At 45.9% G+C, this 19,698-nt stretch overlaps 1 protein-coding gene across 2 annotated transcripts in view; it reads right to left on the reverse strand.

The window, feature by feature from the left end:
• ABCC4 (ATP binding cassette subfamily C member 4 (PEL blood group)) overlaps positions 1 to 19,698 on the reverse strand; it is a 221,064-nt gene that overhangs the window by 160,742 nt on the left and 40,624 nt on the right. For both annotated transcript variants that reach the window (XM_054586476.1, XM_054586475.1), the window contains exons 4-6: positions 18,118 to 18,339; positions 2,207 to 2,296; positions 1,015 to 1,178 (exon numbers count right to left, since the gene is read on the reverse strand). In XM_054586476.1, the coding sequence (XP_054442451.1) occupies positions 1,015 to 1,178; positions 2,207 to 2,296; positions 18,118 to 18,339 (476 nt within the window). The remainder of the gene's footprint in view (positions 1 to 1,014; positions 1,179 to 2,206; positions 2,297 to 18,117; positions 18,340 to 19,698) is intronic.

Here is a 19,698-nt window from a genome sequence, read left to right on the forward strand (position 1 = left end):
AGGTCCCCCTCGGAACACACACAGGCAAAGACCTCAGTTAGGGACCCAACAGTTCACCCCTGCTCAAAAGGGAATTTGGAGAACTTGCAAGAGCTGCTGAGGAAGATGTGAAATGAGCCAGATACAAACTGTCTGCTCAAGGTCATGCCGAGGTGGGTAGCGAAGGAAGAAAAAGCCCCCGAACTGAACAAGAACAGAATTGACTGCACTGTCATATACGAGGAATGAAGTGCTGGGGAGGAGAAAAGAGAGGGCTGTTTATTCCACTGGGAAAGGAAAGAGCAAAGAAGCTTCAGAATTCTGGTAGCCCTGGAACAGGCTTTGAAGGATCAGCAACACCTCTGCACGGTAACGAGCGGAAAGGATATTTCAAGCAGAGAAAAATACCAGTTACAGAGGCATAAAGGAAAGAACTCGGCGCTGCCTCCATCCACCCGACAACCTCGGCCGTGACCCACTTCCAACCCCCTGGGACCTGCCTCGGGTCTAACGCATCGCCGTCAGGCTCCCTGCCGTCAGCCGCTGTCAAGACTGCGGGACGCTATGAAGACATAAATAGTTAAGACCCACCTTGCCACCTATGAGGGCAGCTCATAACCTAATGGGAACAGCAAATTATAACAACAACAATGCACGCACTGTAAATGGCTCTTCCACAAGCCTAATAAAAGCATATGCAGCTAGAATTGGGCCCAAAAGCTCTCTACATGTATTACTGTTCAATAATTTTTAAATGACTTTGATGCGTATAAATTCTGCTTGAGTACACTCTGCTTAGGGAGGTATGGTGCCCAAAAAGCTAGCCAGGAGGAGGCTGCAAATCCCTTCGCCTTTCCTGCTCCAAGATTAGCTGTCAGCTCCAGGCTGGAGCCCCGCCCACTCAGCCTGGAGACTCTAAAACAACAGCAAAGAAGAGATCACAGAAAGTGTTTGTTTCATGTTGGAACAAAAGCATCCGGCAGTTACCAAATACATATTCCTATATTACCCATTCCCTATATACGTTGCTCTTACCGGAAGGAGGAGAAAAACTTTCCAATGCAGCTTTGCAAAGGCAGAAGAATAATCAGAACTGCCATTCCGGCAAGACAGGAGATTCCGATTTCCATCCACAGCAGGGCCGTGACCGCGATGGCCTGCAGTGGGCCTGCCCACAGAAAGTGCAAGAATATCGTTACCTGAGAAGAAAAAGTCAAAGCTTTTTTAGGACTGCTTAAAAGCAAAACCAGCGAGAGACACAGTACAAAACGATCAGCTCTGATCGGACGAAACAGACGAGACCCTAAACAGTAATGATCCCAGTGGGTTTTAAACCCGCGAAGGCAGAAAGTGAGCTCCCCTTCTGGGGCAACACAGGGCAGGCTGCAGGCACTTCTGGGGAGATCCTGACTATCCACGCTGGGAGGAAGTTCTCAACTTTGTCTTCCCCACATTTACCCTCAGGGCTTCCCCAGACTCTGCCTTACAATCACTCCCACCTCCCCGGGGCGCTCCAGCACCCAGGAAAGCCATTTACCTAACTCTCCAGTAATTACTCGTGTAATTATCTCCCTGATAGGCTGTGGCTCCCCCAGGGCAAAAGTCTTAGTCATCCTGGAAACGGAGTAGGAACCTTTGTTCACTGTTGATAAATGAATAACTGAAAGAGAAGGGACCTAGTGACAGACAGATCCGACCAGCAGCGAGAACACCCTGGGTCATGTGATATATTCCCAAGGCAAATGGCAAAGCAGGGTGTGCAGGCTGAGGAGAGGAGGCAGTTTCTCGCTGGGGACTACCCATTCGCGATTATTCATCGAAGGGTTCCTGCAGAGCAGGCACTGTGCAGGACACAGGGAGAAGACGAGTTCCTGTCCACCCGCAGATCAGCATCGGCAGGGGGAGGCAGACCACTCAGCCGGCAACCCCTGCCAAGGAGGGCCACTCCAGGCCAGCTGGACCGAGCTGGGCAGGAGCGCTACAGCCTGCCTGTTTACGACCGAATTATGCTGCGGGCGGCATCAGGAAAACAGAACACTCACCGACAGGGCAACACTGATTAAGTTGCACACAGAAGAAAGGAGAGTTCAATTTTAAAAAAAAAAAAAGTGTTTTTGTCCTCAACAGAATCCCGGCCTGCGCCAAAGGCTGGCACCTGACATTCCAAGAAGGTTAAGCCACGTAAGAAGGGTAGGGAAGGAAAAAGAACCGCTCCGGTGCAGCTCACCTGATCAAACTTGTTCACGTCATTGGACAGCAGGTTGACGATCTGGCCTGTGGTGGTCTTGCTCATGGCCACGTTACTCAGGCGAAGTGCCTGGAGGTGAGAGAGGCAAAGAGAATGACATCCCAGCGTGGCTACCAAGCCACGCTTAACGGAAACAGCTCAACGGAGCGCATGTCCATGGGGTTTTACGTGATGTTGAGACAGGCAAGATGACCCCCTGAAGGCAGGGCTCAGGGGACCCGGTTTAGCCGTCCACTCTGAGATGTGGTGGCAGCAAAGGAGTGGCGGCAGGTAGGGCAAAACCCCCCACTTCATTTTGTAATAAATGTGGACATGCCCAGTATTTTGTTTAACATTGATACTTAGAGGCCAACTAAAGTAATCTTGAGCCAGATTAGATAGATGAAAGTGAAGGAGTTGTCTAAAGGGAAAAATGTAGAGGAGTCTCAGACTGGCAACCTGGAATCGGTTATTAATTCGGAGTGTGACATCCTCTCAACACTTCCAGTCCTGGTTTCCTTGTTCTGCGGATGGAAATAACCCCTCACTCCACCTAGACCGCAGGTTTCCTACACGAGTAAGACCAGTGTGGCTCAGCTGGTTAGAGCATCGCTCTGTGACTGAAAGGAGGCAGGTTCCATTCCCTGCCAGGGCACATGCCTGGGTTGCAGGTTCAATCCCCAGTCGGGGGGCAGGCACGAGGCAGCCGATTGATGCTTCTCTCTCATATTGATGATTCATTCTCCCTCACTCTCTCCCTCTCCCTTCCCCATCTCTACATAAATCAATGGGCATGTCCTCAGATGAGGATTAAAAACAAGAGTAAAAAGACAAATATTTATTTTCTACCATGTAGAGGACATCAGTGGGACGAGATATACACGAGCACCTGTAATGCCATCGTGAACCGCACAGGAAGCGCAATGGCACAGGGGACCAGGGAAGGCTTCGCCGGGGTGGGTGGCACTGCGGGGCTCGGGGGCGGCCCTGGGACGCTGAAGGGCAGAAACAATGTGGAGAGACAAGACGGTCACCGTGGGTCCAAGGAAGAGCACGCAGAGAAGCCAGGGAAAAGCGACACATGGGAAGAACGCCCAACCTCCGGCTTGAGACGCAGGCTGGGAACCCGCTCAGGCGTTGGGAAGGCAACAAGGAAGAGCGAAAATTGGTTTTTTCTTACATTAGCGTGAGAAACTCAGCTTGAGGAAGATTAAACTGTAAATAGGCCAACAGATTCTCACAAGAAGGCAGAATTACTCCAGGCAAGATGCAACAAGTAGCAAGACAGCGCACTAGGGTTATGCGAGTGAAAGAAATGGCCAGACGTAATAAGAACACTGTGAAAAGTAAAAAATGCTACGCAGATAGAAGGGAATCGGTCACAAAACAGGAAGGAAGGAAGGAAGGCCCTACAGGAAAGAAATAGATTTTATTATGCCTTAATTACCAAACGCTATGCTGAAAATATTTTTAAAGCCAATATTCCATATAAATACATGTTAATCCCTCGTGCAGAAAACACATTATATATTTTAGAAGAGTAGATAGTTGACACCTAATTTTAACAATTAAACAAAGACAGAATGGCACATCAAACTTTTATTCTAAATTGATCGTTGTCAAAAATATCTCAAGCCACTATATCCAACTAGAACTGTCACTGACTATCACTGCTGCTGACAATAGAACTACAGGGTAATACGCTGAAGGTGACAGTTTGTGCAAAAGACAAAGTTTCCCTGGGGGCGCCGCCAGAGCTCCTTGTCACTCAGCTGTGTCTGTGACCAGGTACAGTGATGGACAAAGGGGCTCATTCTGGAGCAGACGTTGGCATAAGTTAATAATCACACTGCCGCCCACCGAGAAATTCCAGTTCTGTCCAAAGAAAATCAGTCACATTTCAAATGGGATTAAAAAAAATATCGTGGTGTATCATTAATCTTATTGAGGAAGGCAGAGCTTACACGCACACAGCGTCCACACTTCTGCTTCCCACCATGGAAGAGTAACAGGTGCCGGACTCGTGCTCCCTGTGAGCCTGTGAAACCGAACAAAACACACGGGGAGGCAGCTCCTTCCTGGCACGGAGCCAGGGCAGTGCAGGACTGCGCACCTGTGGGGAAGGGAGACACGGGCATGGAGCCCGGGCTGGCCCAGCTTTCTGCCCCAGGGGCATTTTCTGCTAAAGCAGACGGGCTGTTCCACGGAGCCCAAGAGAAGGCGGTGGCTGTTCCAAGTAGCAGGACGGCCTGGACTCTGTGGACCACAGTGGCAGAAGGGAGGCCCCAACAGGTTCGGTGGGGATGTCCCAAAGCTCCTCTCCAGGGCGTCATTGCCCACGGCCACAGCAAGACTGCCTAGGGCCACAGAGCGGGGGCTACGTGCTGGGGGGTGACTCCGGAGGTCAGCCGGTCATGCGGTGCCAGAAGACACTGGAGCTCTGCCCAACCAGAACAAAGGGAACAAAGGAGCACCTCGGACTGTCCGCTCCAACGCCACGGAGGCCACGTCTCAGTGCCGAAGATCACACTCCAGAGCAAGAGCCGTGCACTTCAACTAAATTCAAAATGGAAATGTCTACCCCAGATAGAGTAGATATATAGACAGCTAAGTATATAGATACCTAGACATCTACATAGATATGTAGACAGCTAGGCAGATACAGAGAGAGCTAGGCTAGAGTAGATATATAGATAGCTAGGCAGGCAGATATATAGGAGTAGATAGAGTAGATAGCTAGGCAGGCAGATAACCAGTAGATAAAGTAGATAGGTAAGAAGCCAGGAAAAAAGAACGAACCTAACAGACCCAATTCTGCCAGCAACTGTCTTTCAGAACTATACAGACTCTCTATAATGGAACCCTCATAACACCCAACACAGTAAAACAATTATTAGACATGCAAAGAAAATGTGATCCATAATCAAGAGGGAAAATGGCCGGCCATAGAAACAGACCCTGAGATGACGCAGGAATTAGGTGAGACGTACAAAACAACTACAATAGGTCCTCACTGTGTCATCCACAGGTTCAGTGACTTTAAGAAAAACACCGTATAATGAAAACAATTTTAGCATTGACATAAAGAACAGTTAAGTTCCTACGTTATAAAGAAATGGCACTGAATGAAACAAAATTATCCGAGGACCTGCAGTATTATAAATATGTCCAAGGAGTTAAAGGAAAATACAGTAATAACAAATGAATACATGAGTAATTTCAGGAAAGAGATGGACACAATCAAAAAGAACCAAATGTAAATTCTAGAGCCAAAAGATACAATATGCAAAATTCACTAGATAGCTTCAATAGCAGAAAATTTCCATTGATCTGTTCCAATTCATTAACCCTTTCTTCTATAGGTTACAACCTGAAGAACAAACAGTAAAATTTAAAAAAGAGAAGAAATAGAGCCTGAGTGTTCAGTAGGACAAAATCAAGCAATGAAACACATGTGTAATTGGAGATCTGGAATAAGACAACATAAAGGGAAGAAAAAAATACTTCAAGAAATAAAGGCTGAAATGTGTCCAAGTTAAAAAAACAAAACAAAACCCATATTACTTTGAATACCTAGGAATCTTAGCAAACCCCAAGAAGGATCAAAACAAAGAGACCTATGCCAAGGCACATCACAGTCAAATGCTAAAAACCAACAAGAGAAAGTCTTAGAAGCACCCCCGGAACTGACACTTTACATACAAAGGAACAGCAATACAACTGACAGCTGATTTATCAGAAACAACAGAGAGAAGAGTCTGTTCTTATCAGTTACATATTCGTTGGCGCTCCCAGTTGACTGAGTGCAAAGACCACACCATATTTATTTACGTCATTATGATCATAAAAACAGCTACCATTTATCGAGCACCTACTAACAGCCAGACACTGAGTATGAAACACTCTTACAAAGTAAGAATTATTCCTGTTTTGCAGATGAGGAAATAAGGTGGAAGTATTTCATGTCTGACAGAGGACAGGCACTCAGTCTTCTTAATAATGCAGTTAAGTTAACACTGTTTCTCAATGCAGAAAATTAAAGCTTGGTTGTACTAAAGTATGTGTGTTAAGAGTGTTTTGGTTTGTTGTTGTTTTTTAAGTTCACATCCAGTGTAGAAAAAAACAATGTGTGGATTTAATGCATCATTTTTACTAATGTTTTGTTTCCACATTTCCTTAAACTGACACGTAATAATGACCACTGTTTGGTCAAATTTGTTTTCCTCATGAAAACAAAACTGTTCCACCATGAGAACAATAAAAGGCAGACAAAACAAACTGGAATCAATACTTGCACTATATATGCCAGACCCAGGGTTAATACCGTCAATAAATCAAAAGCGCCTAAATGTCAATAAAAATAATAAAAGCCTGCCAATTAAAAAGAGAGGTGGGCTGCACACAAAGAACATGTGCAGAAAATTCATTAAGAAAAACACACATGACTAATAAAATCTGAAAATCTCAAATTCACCTACGTTAAAATAAACCGGTATTTTTTCACACAAACATTAGTGAAACTGGCAGAGATTTAAAAAAAAAAAAAAAAAAAAGTCCAATCTTGGCAAGAATGTGAGCCAGCTCATTTCATGGGAAAGAATGCAATGGAAATGAATGCACTCTAAGAACTTAAGGATGTCTTCAAAGTTTTAGCTTTAGTCACGTTCACTGCACTACTGGTAGTTTCTGTATAAAAACTGGGATTATCTCATTCTCGGTTGTATTAGCCTCCCCGTGGCCTCTGGGAACAAGCGCGTGAACTGTGGAACACAAACTCCATCAGGGCAGGGATCTGCTGACGGTTGGTCCCTCCGGTGGGTGGGCGTGAAAATTCCTCTGGAGTTCTAAGGAAACCGTGTAATCTAGGCCAAACATTCATTTCCTACAAGTTTTTTTTTTTTTTAAGTGCAACTAATAACTGTCACTCACTTGAAAAATAAACTCTTTCTCCTGTCCTCATGAGTTTAACCAGTAGAAGTAAAACACAAAATCTGAATGTGGGCAGGTAAATACCATCACCAAGGGAACCAGAAAAAAAAAAAAGAATGTTCTTTCCACAGAAGGAAGTTTTCCAGACTGGTAAAATGTGTTATCTCTTTAAGGATCCTGTCTTCATTATAATAAAAATCCTCCCAAACCCTTCTCTAATCATTCTTTCACACAAAGTTCGTCATCATCACCATCATGCAGGCTCCTCTTCACCAACACAATTTACCCAACATCAAGGACCCTCAGGGTATAGATGTCCCTCTCACAAGAGTAATCCAGATGGCCACGCCTTTGGATAAGACAAACGTTAAATATCCATGTTGTCCCTTGTTCTCCGGCTGTCCCTTCGGAAAACTCTCTCACCAATACCCATGACTACCTTGTCCCCAGACTGTCTCACCATCCTGACCCTGCTTCATAATATCTGAGGAAAAGTCAGAACAAAGAGGCTCGGGGTATGACCCTACAGGAGTGTCAGAACGAAAAACAAGTATTTGTGTCACTTATTTTGTACCTTTGGCTTACGTCCTGATTCCTGGCCCTATCCCAAATAATGTGTATCACATCAGGTGGTTTCTACGTTCACCGGGCAATGCTGCCGCAGGCAGCCATGATGAATGTGTTAAGCTCACTTGAAGCAGAAAATTGCTTGTATTTTTCCAATACTGTTGCTCAGGGTTGCCTAGCGATGCTGCCACACCTACTTTTATGACTGAGTAATTGAAAGCCCTTAATCTCCGTTTTTTGAGGGAAGGGCCCAGGGGCTGCGTAACCTCCTCCGTCCCTAAGCACAGAATGGGTGAAAACTCCCTCATCAGATCCCCTCTATGATTCCAAAGAGGTTCAAGGAAATGAAAAACAAAGTGCATACAAAACCAACTACCTGCTGCGCCCCAGAACCTGACAGCTCCACTGCCCCCTCCACTACACCCCACACCCCGATTTTCCCCAACTAGCATACCTGTGCAGAAAGCGCTCTGCAAGCCCTGATGGATTTGGCATTTACCTCCTGGGGGTGCCATCAGCTTCCTATTAACTCCATAGGCCACCTCTGTACCCTTAAACCACCATGACCTACCGAAGTCTAGAGGCCAGAAAGATGCACTCAGAGTTGACAGGTAAGCCTCCAAACACGAGAGGACTATGTGGACCCCAAGAACCACTTGCAGGGTGGGGCGGGGGGAGGGGCTACAATATTTGCTCTGAGGCCACATACTCAGGGACAGCTTCTCCACATCCTCAGACCTCATCACCTCTGAGAGCCACCAGTCCCTGAGGCTGGCTCTCCAATGCCCTGGGGACCCTAGGACTCACAGCCCTTGCAGGACGATGCACAGCCTGACCAGGCCCCCAGTGTGGAGACTGCGACACAGCGTCCCACAGTTTGCGAGTGACTATGCCATGTGTAAAACACTACTCTCCACTGTTGGGGGGGAGCCTGACATGCCCCCCAGACACTTGGGAACATTTCAGAAAATCTAAATGTTGCACTGAAAATGGGTGCCTTGGTGAGGGAGGGGGTAATCAACACGAGTTGCAGAATGAGTATAATTTAATTAATAAAGTACTAATACCTATTGCGAGGAATATGTCAGGCATTTGGACTAGTGTGTTCAAAGGGAGATCACATCCCCAGATAATGAAAGACCCTCACACTCAGACCCTCTCATCACCAATTTCTTTGTTGACAAGCTGTAAGTGACTAGTTGACCAAACAAGAGAAGGGGACAGAGAAATGAGCAACTCAGAACAGCCGTGGCAAAGGCACACTAGTTGGGCAACAGGAAGGAGGAATAATACGAGCATGAAACAGCCCACGAGAGAGAGAGAAAATAAATGAAGGATGCCCCCAACAGATGGAGAAGAAAAACAAATCTCTACCAATTTTTTTTTAAAAAATAATTTCGATCATGTATTTCTGTTTCTAAATAAAACGTTTTTTAAAAAAGTCTCATAATCTGCCGTCTCAAAAATGACATGCTTAATCATTAAAATGTACAGGTGAAGCCGTATGCTAGTCTTTTACAGCAACTAAACTTAGAACTATTCTGTCTGTAAAGAAGTTTCTAATTATTCTGCTTATGATGTGCCTCCCTTCAGAGCAGGTGTACAAGAGAGAACCAATACGCCTTCTACAAACGCACTCACTGTACATAATTTTACTGAGAATTAGTCAAAATGAGAGCATTTTACAAATGTGATTTCCCTTTTCCCTAGGGTTTTATATTTATCAAAGTACTACACCTGAGCAGGCTGGGAATGCAGCAAACCCAAAGTAATGAGTTGCATTACTCGTTGCCTTTCAAACACCACCTTAGAAGCTTTCAGAAAATGACAGTGTGTGTGCAGAAGGGAAAAATGACAAAGGTACAGGGGTGCTGTCTAAATACCTGGGCGTTCACAGCCCCCCTTGTTAGAACCAACCTTACCAACAGCAGCAATGCCTTAACTTCTATCATCAATGTGTATAAAGAAGTCAGGAGAAAAGTGCACAGAACAAGGAGGAAAACTACCTCCCAGGATGTGACCTGTCACCCTCTTTACCGAATCCCATTTTCCTAAGTCCCATATTCACCGACTCAACAGAGCAGAGCAAAAGCAGCTGGACCCCAGCAGGTGTTAGGGCAGAGAGATACTAAGGACAGAAAGAGTGACTCTATTTGTGTGTAAGCCAGTTGATAAAGGCCGAATTCTTTTTAGTGAAGTCCACAGGTTGCCTATAAAATTCTGTAGTGCCATGAATATTGACTAAATCTGTTGGTATGTCAAATTTTGGTTTTCCAGTTTTACTGGAATGTGAATTCATGTTCACAAATAGCGAGGTAGTTGAAAGAATCTAAAATGAGGCTTAAAGAGTACTGAGCACTGTCTTGCTGCAGTTCATTGTATCCAGATTCTAGGGGGGAAAAATGAGACTGGAAGCTGAAGGAAAAGAAAAAGAAAAAGAAAAGAAGAAAACATCAGCTGGCAGGTCCCAGAGGGAGGAGATGAGACCTGGGAAACACAACCAAGACCCAGCTGCTTGCTCAGAGCAGGGAGCCGCGGAGGGTAGAGCCGACTTGGCAATGCCGTCCTCTTCCTCCACAGCCAACTAACACGTTTGTCACCGCAGCTGAGGATCAGGGTGAAAGGTGACTTTTTCAAAGAATACCGAGTAAATGTATGACCCTAACCTATATGAAAAATGAAATTAACCTCGGGACATCATGCTCAGTGAAATAAGCCAGTCACCCAACGACATGTTCTGCATGACTGCACTCACATGAGGCACCCAGCTGGGCTCATTCAGGGACACCAAGTGGAGTGGAGGCTGCTGGGGCCAGGGGCGGGGGGTAAGGGGGGTTAGCTTCTAGTTGAGGGGGGCAGTTTTAGTTTCACAAGATAAAAAGGGTCCTGGAGACAGATGGTGGTGAAGGCCGCACGGTCGTGGGAACGCACCGAATGCCGCTAACCTGTACTCTCAAAAGTGGTCAACGGGGGCGATTTTATATTACGTGTACTTAACCACAATTAAAAATAAAAGACATGTTCATTTAAAAACAAAACGATGACCTTGGAAGACCTGGAAGAAAATAACGACCAACCAAAAATTCTAAACCTAGAGAAAGATCTTAAAAGAACAAAGGAGAAATAAAAACATTTCCAGACAAATAAGGAAAAAGGAGTTTTTTAATTAACCTAATCAGAACGTGAAAAACTAAATGGCAGCCACGATTTCGGCATACCTCCCAGGAAAAGGAATACAGATACTCAGGCTGCCCTTCCCTGGCCCCACCCCTGCCTGCTGGCCCCGCCCGTTCTCTAGAACAATCCCTCCGCCATCCAGGTGATAAGAATCCCTAGGGAACAGGTAAACTATGCCGATTTCCAGGCCTCTTCCTTAGAAATTCTGAGGACTACGTCTGGGGTTAGACCCAGGTCCTGGGTTTTTAATGAGCACAGGAATGACTCACGGCCAAGGCTGGTGACCCTCCTCCGCCTAGTACATGCCTGCATCCTGATCTGTCCTGCAAGGAAGAGAACAGGTGTGTCCCGCCCTGCCCTGTACTGCGCACACGCAGCTGCCCCGGCAAGTTCCACAAACCCCCAGCTGATGGAAGCTGGGACGAGACCGCCGCTCCCATCCATGGCTGAGGGACTGACAGGGGACCAGCCCCCGCCACCACCTCTGCCATCCGCAATGATACCACTGAGTTCAGGTCTCAGCTAACAGGCCACGCAAGACGGACCCCTGAGAGAAGGGACACTCACAAGGTGACCGCCGCCGCGGCCCTGGTTCTCTGCCAGGAGGCCCAATTCCAACTGCGGCCCCGAGCGGAGGAGGCAGGCGTCGGAAGCTTGGTCAGCGGATAGTGCGGAAGCAAGGCCATCAGACAGGAGTGCAGGGAGGGGGTCTTGGCAGGCGTGTGGGGGCACCTGGTACAAGGCTGGGGAGTGAGCCGCAAAGGCCTGGGTCAAGGCTGCCCAGGGCTGACCAGACGGGCGGCGCCCCGGAGACGCGAGCAAGCAGGACACAGCGACTGAGGGCTAAGCAGAGATGGGACACTGGATTCCTGAGCAGCCAGGGTGGAGAAACCTTAACAAGCCTGGCGTAAAGTTGAGACACCCCCAAAAGGCCATGTCTTAGAATTAAAGACCGTTCTGTAGGGTGGTGATTCTCACTGGGGTGATTTTGCTCCCCACCCCCGCTCCCCCGCTGATACACACCACATCATTAGTGATCAATGAAGTAAAAATCAAACCATAATGAGTGACCACATTATACCCTTATGAATAACTACACGTGTACCCAAAGGCCCCCCTCCGCTCTTCCCTAGCACACTAAAGCGCTGACAAGCTGCCCCCGCAGAAGATTGTCTTTGCGCCACCTGCACAGGCCCAAGGCAAGCTCCCATCGAATGTAAAACAGAAAAACGCAGGGAAAAAATGTGTTGCAAAGAAAGAAGTGCAAGTGTTAAACGGCGTTAAGAAGCACTGTGTTACTAGTTCACTCTAGTTCCATGAGAAGGTTAAAAAATACCGTTAGAAGAGAAAGTCCAACCAGAGTATCACATGTGTGCAGGCAGACCCTGTTTCCATAAACACCACACAGTTGCACTGTGACAATATTCTCAAGATGCTAGTACCGTGGCATTTTCAGAAAGCAAACATAACCAAACTAAAAGGCAAAATACCGCATTGAACCACATGAAATTGCTGTGTTTGCAAGCCCAAACCAGTGGAGTACCTACAATTTCACATTATCCAGCCTAAACATAAACCAAGAAAGAGTCTGTCTACATTGTAATCACTGTAGTAAAATTAGCTTTAAATAAAATCAAAACCAAGTTCTAGCTGAGACCTATGGCTATACCATCATCTGGCTGAGACACAAACAAAACTTTCTATCAGTTGCCTGTCCACCCTCCGTGGAGTTAACTCAGGGGGTGATGAAGGGGAAGGGACGGAGTGCCCGGGGGGGGGGGGGCGGGCGCCGCCGCGAGGTGACTGCTTCCCTGCTCCCCACGGGCACACTCAGAGACTGGTGAAATTCAGGCTCCGCTGGCTGCAAAAGGCTGCAGACATCACTCAGCGGAAGTCAGCAAGCCCGGCCAAGAGAAGACAGGTCTTCAGAGAAAGGCTTCAGGGAACAGGGAAGAGCCCTTCACCTGGAAAGAGGAAGAGTATCCAAATACATGAAATCTATTGTAAATGGCGTGGACACACAAGGAGCGTGCATTTTCCTCCAAAATACACAAGCCTCAAATTAGAACTATGGATGCTCCTCAACTGACCATGGGTTTATGTCCTAATAACCCCCTAGTAAGTTGGAAATATTCTAAGGCAACAATGCATCGAATACACCTACCCAACCGAATAGCCCCGTTTAGGGCCTCCTACCTTCAATGGGCTCAGAACATTCACATGAGCCTACGGATGGACAATTATCTGGAGGTTCACTTCAAAGGAACTGCCCTCCACTTCTCACCCGAACCAGAATGCACAGGTGGGCCTTTCGCAGACAGGACAGAAGGAGAAAATGGAAAACACAGCATTCAAAACCACTGGCAGCACAGGGCACTGCAGAGCAGTGCTGGCTGACTGCCGCGATGGCGTGGATGAAGGGGAGCCGCGCTCCCCGCCACTGCTCACCATCACAAAGAGTATCGTCCCGCATGCCGCTACCCAGGAAAAGATCAAAATTCAACATTGGATGCATGTTTTCTAGTGAACTCAAATGGTTTCCATACCATCGTAAAGTCGAAAAATCGTTAAACCATCTTTACGTTGGGGACCATCTGGACGTCACTTAAACAATTAGAAATGCACTCACTTAAGGTGAGTAAAAATATTTCTTTAAATAGAATATTGATCTATAGAAGGCATCCCCTTGCAATGTACTGGATAAATATCAGTAGTCGCGTCTCGGTATTCACGATAGTTATGTTCTAGAAAGTCACTGGGAACATGAGGAGTGAACATTAATTGCTCGAAGGGAAATACAGGGTTAGATCTCTGTCAGTCTATGCCAACAACATTTCCATCAACTAAGCAATACATACATACCTTGTTTCTGTTTATAGACAACTTACTTAATACATATCATTGGTTCCTAACACTGGACTCATGGCCAAAATCACTCATACGTGAACCAAACTCATCTAACACAGGTATTTCCCCATCAGGCACATCGGTCTTCCTGTGGTTAGGAATCCTGGGTAGTACTGGAGTGCTCTGCGTGGGACCACTCTAAACAGCAAAATCACCGCCCCCCCAAGAAAGCACAAAGATGCAGAGAACAGTCACGGAAGAGACCGTGAGAATGACACCTGTGTCCAGTAGGACAGCTGCAACAGGAAGGCAGGGCGTCATCTCGCTCAGCACCAGCTGGGAATGAACGAGGACTGACCGTGCAGATCTTCTCCTAAGACAGGTCTACAATGAAGGATAAAGGATGTTTGCGGGGAGTCGGCTCACCTTAGAAGTTGAAACACAGGACAAATACTCTCCCACGAGCTATCCTTCAGGTTACTCTAACAAGAGTGAAGACAAGGTCTTGGCCGAAGAAGTCTGGCCGCCCTGACTCAGCTGTACCAGGAAGTCCACCCCAGGGAACACACAGCAACAAACAGTGTCCGTGAGCTCAGTGACCGAGGGCTCTGGGTTTACCCAGCATTCAGAGCAAGCTGCTCGTCACCAGGATCCACTATGGCAGCCGCCACAGCTCTCCAATCGGGACACAAAGTCAGGGAGCCTGAGGGCCAATTAGGCCAAAGATCTTTAGGAAAAAATCTCTGTACTGCATGCATTTTATGATGAAAAAAAAAAACCAAAAAAAAACCTCTGTGAAATTGGACAAGAGCATCCTGGTTATTGAGACGGCTGTCCCGCCCCCACCTCCAGGGCTCTAGGCTGGGAAGTAGCCCTTTGAGATGTGAAGCTGGGCAGGTCCTCCTTCTCCTGTGTCCAGCTAAGAACAAAGCCAGGAAGTAAGCCACTGCCCCTGCTGTAGACGTGACGGCAGGCCATGCTGGCAACGTAGCCAGTGACTGCTGGTAACTTTTTACAGTGAGCAAGGACAGTGTTTAAAACACTATGGTGTGAGGGACTTGTTTTCTTATTGCCAATCTGCTGACTTTACGCCCCCCCCAAAAAAAAATACAGTCTGCGTTGCACAATCCCTTTATTTGGTAAAATGTTCTGACAAACGCCCTGAAGTTTGGAGGAACCTGAACAGACCACTATGAACTGTTGAAACAGACCGCCCGCTGCAACCACTGGTACAAACAAAATGTCGTATGTCATGAAAACGTTGCTTCACGTAGTCTTCAACTTAAACAGAAACATCAAACGACCAAGTGGCAATGTAAAACGATGTAGTCACTAGGGAGGACAGTACGGCAGCACCTCAAAAAATTAAACATAATATTACCGTGCAGTCCAACAACTCCACTTCTGGGGGCACACCCAGAAGAACTGCAAGCATGGGCTTGGAAAGATGTCACTGTGCACTCACGGGCACAGCAGCGTTATTCACAAGAGCCCAACGGTGGAAACAAACCACTGCCTCGGGAATGGAGAAACAATACGGGGCAGAGGCAGGCCTGCAGTGGACTCTCAGCCTTCAAAAGGAGTTACATTCCGGCACGTGCTACAATGTGAATGATCCTTGAAGACATTGTGCTACAAGACATAGGCCAGATACAAAATGACAAACGCTGTATGGTTCCACTTCTGTTAGGTACCCAGAGCAGGAGGTAGACTGCTAATGCCAGTGCGGAGAGCGGCTGGGGCGTGGGCGTTGAATGGGAACAGTTTCAGTTTGGGAAGATGAAAAAGTTCTGGCGCCCAACCGTGGTCATGGCTGCGCAACAATGGGAAATGTCCTCAGTGCCACTGAACGGTACGCTGAAGAAGGGTTAAAACGGTACATTTTACATCATGCACATTTTACCACGGTAAAAAAAAAATCAATGCTCAAAAGCCATATGTAAGTTTGCCAAAGCTGTGCCAAGGTAAACAAATGACAAATCATTTTTATATACGCTACATCCCACCAAGTCATTCAATATTGCAAACTGTGACTATGAGCTTAACAGCCATTCCATTTTTAACAGCCAACCTGATTTTCTCCCAGGGCGGGAATCTAGGAGGTAGGGCCTGAGCGGCAGCTTTAGCCCTAAGGAATCACCCCACCTGTGAGGAGGAAGTACCATATTTCTTCACCTCGGCCAGATTCTAGGTACAAGGCAGTGCATGAGGAAATCTGTCTTTCCCACATTTCTGGAATTTCAGGTTACGCCCATGGTTTAACCCAAGCAATTCTTGACTTAGTAAAGGGTCAATTCTTTTAGGCTCATCAAGCCGGCAAATGAATAACCATGGGAGACGTCTGCATGTGCCAAGTCAGATCGGCTTTCCCACAGGAGACGCTTTGTGCGGAGAGCAAGAACAGCAGGCAGACAACACCTGCGCAGCACAGGGCTTTCAGCCGCCGCCGCCACAGACCTGGCCTCCGTGTCTGAAGTCTTCACAGTCGAGTGCTAGGGAAACTTCCTATTTGTTTCGGGAGGCTAAGCCTGATCTGATCTGGAAATACTAAATCTAGATCATTCATAGAGAAATCTGAGTATTCTCCTAAATGGCAGAAAGGAATGCAGCAGAAGTAATAGAGGAGGTGATGATAACAACAATGAAGACCCCCTGACTGAGCAAAGACCCTGTGACTTGAGCGTACCAGCCCTGTGACCACTGCCACGTCACAGAAGGGGAAAGAAAAGCGGACTCCCATGCTGTGGCCTCCCACAGGCGATGAGATGCCGGGCCTCCGGAAGTCCCGCGATTCCAAGGGCATTACCATTCTGCTCAAAGGAACATGGGGAGAAGACATCTTGTGTTTTGCAAGAAGAGTAGTCACAAGAAACAGAAGCCCTATATAAGTAGCAACTAGGTAAAAGAGGCAATACTTACATTGTCGGGATTCATCTTTCAATGAGGATTTTATTTTTTTAATAAAAATTGTGTATATTCAAGATATACAGTATGATATTTTGACACACATATACATCAGGAAATGGATACTATAGTCCAACTAATTAACATATCCATCACCTTACATGGTTATCTGTTGGGGGTAAGGAGGGCATCAGAACAGTTAAGATCTACTCTTTTAAAAAAAATAGATTTTTTTTACTATTTATTTTTAGAGAGAGGGGAAGGGAGGGAAAGAGGGGGAGAAACATCAACGTGTGGTTGCCTCTCGTGAGCCCCTCACTGGGGGCCTGGCCTGCAACCCAGGCATGTGCCCTGACTGGGAATCAAACCAGCAACCCTTTGGTTTACAGGTTGACACTCAAATCCACTGAGCCACACCAGCCAAGACAAGGTCTACTCTCTTAGCAAACAGTATACCATACTGTTACATTGGGACTTATTTGGTTTTTTTGTTTCTTTGTTTTTGTTTCATTAAAGCAAACAGTCCAGGGCAAAGAAAATCTCTAGGATCAAGTTTATAAAGAGTTCTTCAGCTCCTGATACTGGTGCATCTGTGGCAACTCCTTTGTAAAGACACCTGAAATCCTCGCTCCTTTTATAAAAGTTAAGATCAGGGTAAATTAGGGGACAATTGCATGATATTTCTCAATATAGAAACAATGAACACATCAAATTGGGTCTTAATCACTAAAACTGCTATCCCGCAAAGTGAAGGAAAAGAAAATACTGTATATAATAAGCAACATAAAATAAATGAACTCATTCTTTCTCTCCAAAATTACTAAAACAATATAAAATTTAAAGTTTTACCCCAAACATCCATTTTTTTCTTTTATACTATTAAAGGCAGCCATAACTATAAAATATAGTGAGTGAGTCTATATTTGGCTTTCATTTATATTTTTCTTTAGTTAACAAAATTATATTGAACATAATTAAATGGTTCGTTTTTTAAAATATCATCATTCCCTTTCTCAAATATTCAGTACATCTTTTGTCCTAGATTTCATTTTATAGATCCAGCTTCACTGATGGTCACTTTTAAATACAACTTTGACATAAATGAAGGTGTTAACGAACAACAACAACAAAAGTTCCATAAATACACCCATGAGATTTAGGCATAAAAACTGAAAATTTGTCATGTCTAAACCAACCTGATACTCTTTCAAATTAGATTCCATTACAAATTTAGTATTTTGGCAACAGCCTGTGGTCAAATGCTATCAAAGGCAGTCCTGACTTGACCACTATAGAAAACTCACTATATATTGGTAAAGTTTGCGGAGGGGGGTGGGGGGCGGGGGGAGGCCTAATGCAAACATGAAGCTCCTCTAAGAAAGGTTTAAATGGTTCTATTTAAAAAATGTTTAGACTATGTAGAACTGTCCCCAAGTGCCTCTGATGCTTCAGGTGAGGCGCCCATTTTGATGTCAAATAACACTTACCTTCCGGTAAATCATATGGCACATGGCTACCCTTAGCCTCATGCCCGCACACTGAACGTGATAAAAGTACAGGTGATGCAGAATGGCCAAAACGAGTGTGCAGGAGCTCAGCACCGCGGCGTTGGCGTAGGCTGTGTGCAGGGCCACAGAGTCAGTGGCGTCGTTTTCAAAATAATTTATAATTTTCCCCAAAAATATAGGCTGGATTACTTTGGCGCCTTCCTAAAATTAAAAAAAAAAGGAGGGGGGACGGGGTGGAATCTTCATTAGAAATACAAGCTGTACCAGTTTTTCTTAACACAGCTCTACTATTATTAGCATATAAAAAAGGCTGCATCCATCACTATTCTAAAGGAAAACTACTTCCTTCTTCATGAGAAGCAGATAGGAGTCTCAACCTTAAGCCAAAATTAGACGTTCAAAGACAACAAAGCTTTGGTACACTGTGCTTGGTACACTGTAAGTGCTCAATAAACATTACAGCCGGTGCTTTGGAATGCATTAGCAAAATGTCAAATAAGCTATGGCCTCAGACGAATATGGAGAAAAATGACAAGAGAAGGGTGAAGAATTTGCCTACATACAGACGGCCTGGCCCGTTGCCTCTGCCCTCTCGGTGTCCCAGCCCAAAGGAAAGCCAAGACTGGGTCCCTAACAAGGGGCACACTCTTGCCACCTCCTGCTTCAAGACACTTTATGAACTAAGATAGTGGCGCAAACACAGAACAGAAGAGAGAACCCTCTGAGCGGTCCCACCCCAAATTCAACATGCCGGTCACTCAAGAGAATGACACCCAGCTTCCACCGGAATAGTAAAAAGAAAGTTTTGTTCAAGTATTAAAGGAACCAGGCCTGGGAGGTCCCAAGGCTATCAGCTCCATGGACTGTTGCTGTGATTCATCTCCAGCCTCTAGAACCTGGGATGTCCCCCCAAATTACTACCTCTTTGGAGTTAAAAATCAAACACGGTAAAAGCCAAGCTAGGAAATAACGTCATCTGTGGTTCTCTGTCAGGTACACATTGAGGGTGCTGGTTTTGAAAAATATCAATCATCTACTCCCCAAGGCAAAACTTAAACTCCTGCGCCAGTGAGTTGGGAGCCATTGGGCTTACTTCCTGTATGAGGTTTAGGGAAAGTACTTTTCTTCCCTAAGACTGAAGGCCAAGAAACAGCAAAACTTGCCCCTCCCGGGCAAATGGCCACTCCATCCCATAAACTACCAATACTTCCTCCCTTGTAAGGTGCACTTCTCCTCTATCAAAGAAAACCAAACACTCACTGCGAGTCCAAGTCACCAAAATTAAACATATAGGCCCTCGACACCATTTCCTCTGCAGACTTCTCCAAAGACAAAATGCCAAAAATTTGGAAATCTTTCAAGAACTTGAGCTGGAAACATGCATTTCCTTTTAAGCAATCCCCCCTTATTAACAGGGACATGTACACAACTGGCAGGTTTGCCTTGGATAGCTCTTTCCTACCCGTCTGAAGTGAGGAACCCATGCACAGAAGGGAGGGGGAGTCTAAAAAAATTAACAAGAAACAACAGTAACACGCCTTTTCTTCTCAACCGACTAAT

This window comes from Pteronotus mesoamericanus, unplaced genomic scaffold (genome assembly GCF_021234165.1).
Source record: "Pteronotus mesoamericanus isolate MK-2021 breed Mesoamerican mustached bat unplaced genomic scaffold, CSHL_Meso_final contig_94, whole genome shotgun sequence".
NCBI lineage: Eukaryota > Metazoa > Chordata > Mammalia > Chiroptera > Mormoopidae > Pteronotus > Pteronotus mesoamericanus.